This window comes from Hipposideros armiger, unplaced genomic scaffold, assembly GCF_001890085.2.
Source record: "Hipposideros armiger isolate ML-2016 unplaced genomic scaffold, ASM189008v1 scaffold_11, whole genome shotgun sequence".
NCBI lineage: Eukaryota > Metazoa > Chordata > Mammalia > Chiroptera > Hipposideridae > Hipposideros > Hipposideros armiger.
Window position 1 is genome coordinate 3,778,418 of NW_017731361.1, and position 1,744 is coordinate 3,780,161.

Genomic DNA, 1,744 nt, shown 5'->3' on the forward strand with positions numbered 1-1,744 from the left:
TTGTTCAAAGCAGAGACGGAGAGCCCATAGAATATGCCCTAGATACCTTTTGAATTTGGAACTATATGACTGTGTACCTATTTAAAAACAAAGAAATACTCTTTATAAATCCAAAAGAGGGAAAATAGTTCTTTGCAAAACATTTCTAAGACATTGGAGCAATTTCACGGGAAAACCTCTGGGCGTCGCTGTAGGTCCAAAGAAGAGCGAGAAGACATCTGAGACGCTTCTTAGAGGGTAACTTCCTGCTCATAGCAACCGCACTGAGGAGGCCAGTACAGATCCGGTTACAGAAAAGGAAAGCAGGGACAGTGTTCCTATCCCGGATTGTGCCATCCACGGAGAGCTTATTCCTCCTTCCGACCAAGGAGCAGAGCAGCCGCGGAGGGAAACAGAGGATGCGGCCCAGCGCGGAGAGGAGCAGCCAGCTGCGGTGGCGGCAGGTATTGTTGTCCTTTCTGCTGTCTTTGTTCCGCGGTGCTCTCCCAGACCAAATCCGCTATTCCGTTCCCGAGGAGCTGGCCAAGAACTCGGTGGTAGGAAATCTCGCCAAGGACCTGGGGCTCAGTGTCCGGGACTTGCCGGCCCGGAAGCTGCGGGTTAGCGCGGAGAAGGAATATTTCACTGTAAACCCTGAGAGCGGGGACTTACTTGTGAGTGACAGGATAGACCGAGAGCAGATTTGCGGGATGAAACCTCTGTGTATTCTGGACTTCGATACTGTCGCTGAAAACCCACTGAATATTTTCCGTGTAGCAGTAACAGTGCAGGATATAAATGACAACATTCCATTATTCAAACAGAGAAAGATTGATTTAAAAATTGGAGAATCCACTAAGCCAGGTAGAACATTTCCACTAGACCCGGCCCTGGATTTGGATGCTGGTTCTAATTCACTGCAAAGATACCACCTCAGTGACAATGAGTACTTTGATCTCGCAGAAAAACAGGCTCCAGATGGACGTAAATATCCTGAGTTGATTCTGAAACATTCTCTGGACAGAGAGGAGCAAAATTTCCATCAACTGGTCCTAACAGCTGTGGACGGTGGGGACCCACCCCAAAGTGGTACCACCCAGATCCAAATCCAAGTCATCGATGCCAATGATAACCCCCCAGTGTTCAGCCAGGATGTCTACAGGGTCAGCCTGCAGGAGGGCGTGCCCCGGGGATTCTCCGTGCTTCGAGTGACCGCTACCGACCAGGACGAGGGCGTGAACGCGGAGGTCACCTACTCCTTTCATAATGTGGATGAACAAGTGGAACAATTTTTTACCTTAGACAAAAGAACAGGAGAAATCACGACAAAGAATGATTTTGATTTTGAAATTGCTAGTAGTTACACTCTCGGTATAGAAGCGAAAGATCCTGGAGAGCTAGCAGCCCACTGCAGTATCCAGGTCGAAATTCTCGACGAGAACGATTGTGCGCCTGAGGTGATTGTGACCTCAGTGTTTACTCCCCTTCCGGAGGATTCCCCACCAGGAACAGTGATCGCCTTGATAAAAACAAGAGATAGAGACTCAGGGGAAAATGGAGACGTTTACTGCCGCGTATTGGGAAAGACAGAATTTTTATTGAAATCTTACTCGAAGGACTACTACAAGCTAGTGACAGACAGGGCTCTGGACCGGGAGGAGATCCCGGAATACAACGTCACTATATTGGCCACCGATAGAGGCAAGCCGCCCCTCTCCTCCAGCACTACCATCACCCTGCACATCACCGACGTCAACGACAACGC

The 1,744-nt window shown here is 49.2% G+C and overlaps 3 protein-coding genes across 3 annotated transcripts in view; all 3 read left to right on the forward strand.

Moving 5' to 3' along the window:
- Window positions 1–222, forward strand: part of LOC109392575 (protocadherin gamma-A4) — a 4,374-nt gene extending 4,152 nt beyond the window's left edge. The window contains exon 2 of the mRNA XM_019661147.1: window positions 195–222. Within this exon, the coding sequence (XP_019516692.1) occupies window positions 195–222 (28 nt within the window). The remainder of the gene's footprint in view (window positions 1–194) is intronic.
- The window catches only part of LOC109393460 (protocadherin gamma-C4), a 161,371-nt gene that overhangs the window by 20,161 nt on the left and 139,466 nt on the right, over window positions 1–1,744 (forward strand). The window lies entirely within an intron of this gene.
- Window positions 29–1,744, forward strand: part of LOC109392586 (protocadherin gamma-B2-like) — a 2,783-nt gene continuing 1,067 nt past the window's right edge. Inside the window, exon 1 of the mRNA XM_019661158.1 lies at window positions 29–1,742. Coding sequence (XP_019516703.1) covers window positions 399–1,742 — 1,344 coding nt within the window. The 5' untranslated portion in view covers window positions 29–398. The remainder of the gene's footprint in view (window positions 1,743–1,744) is intronic.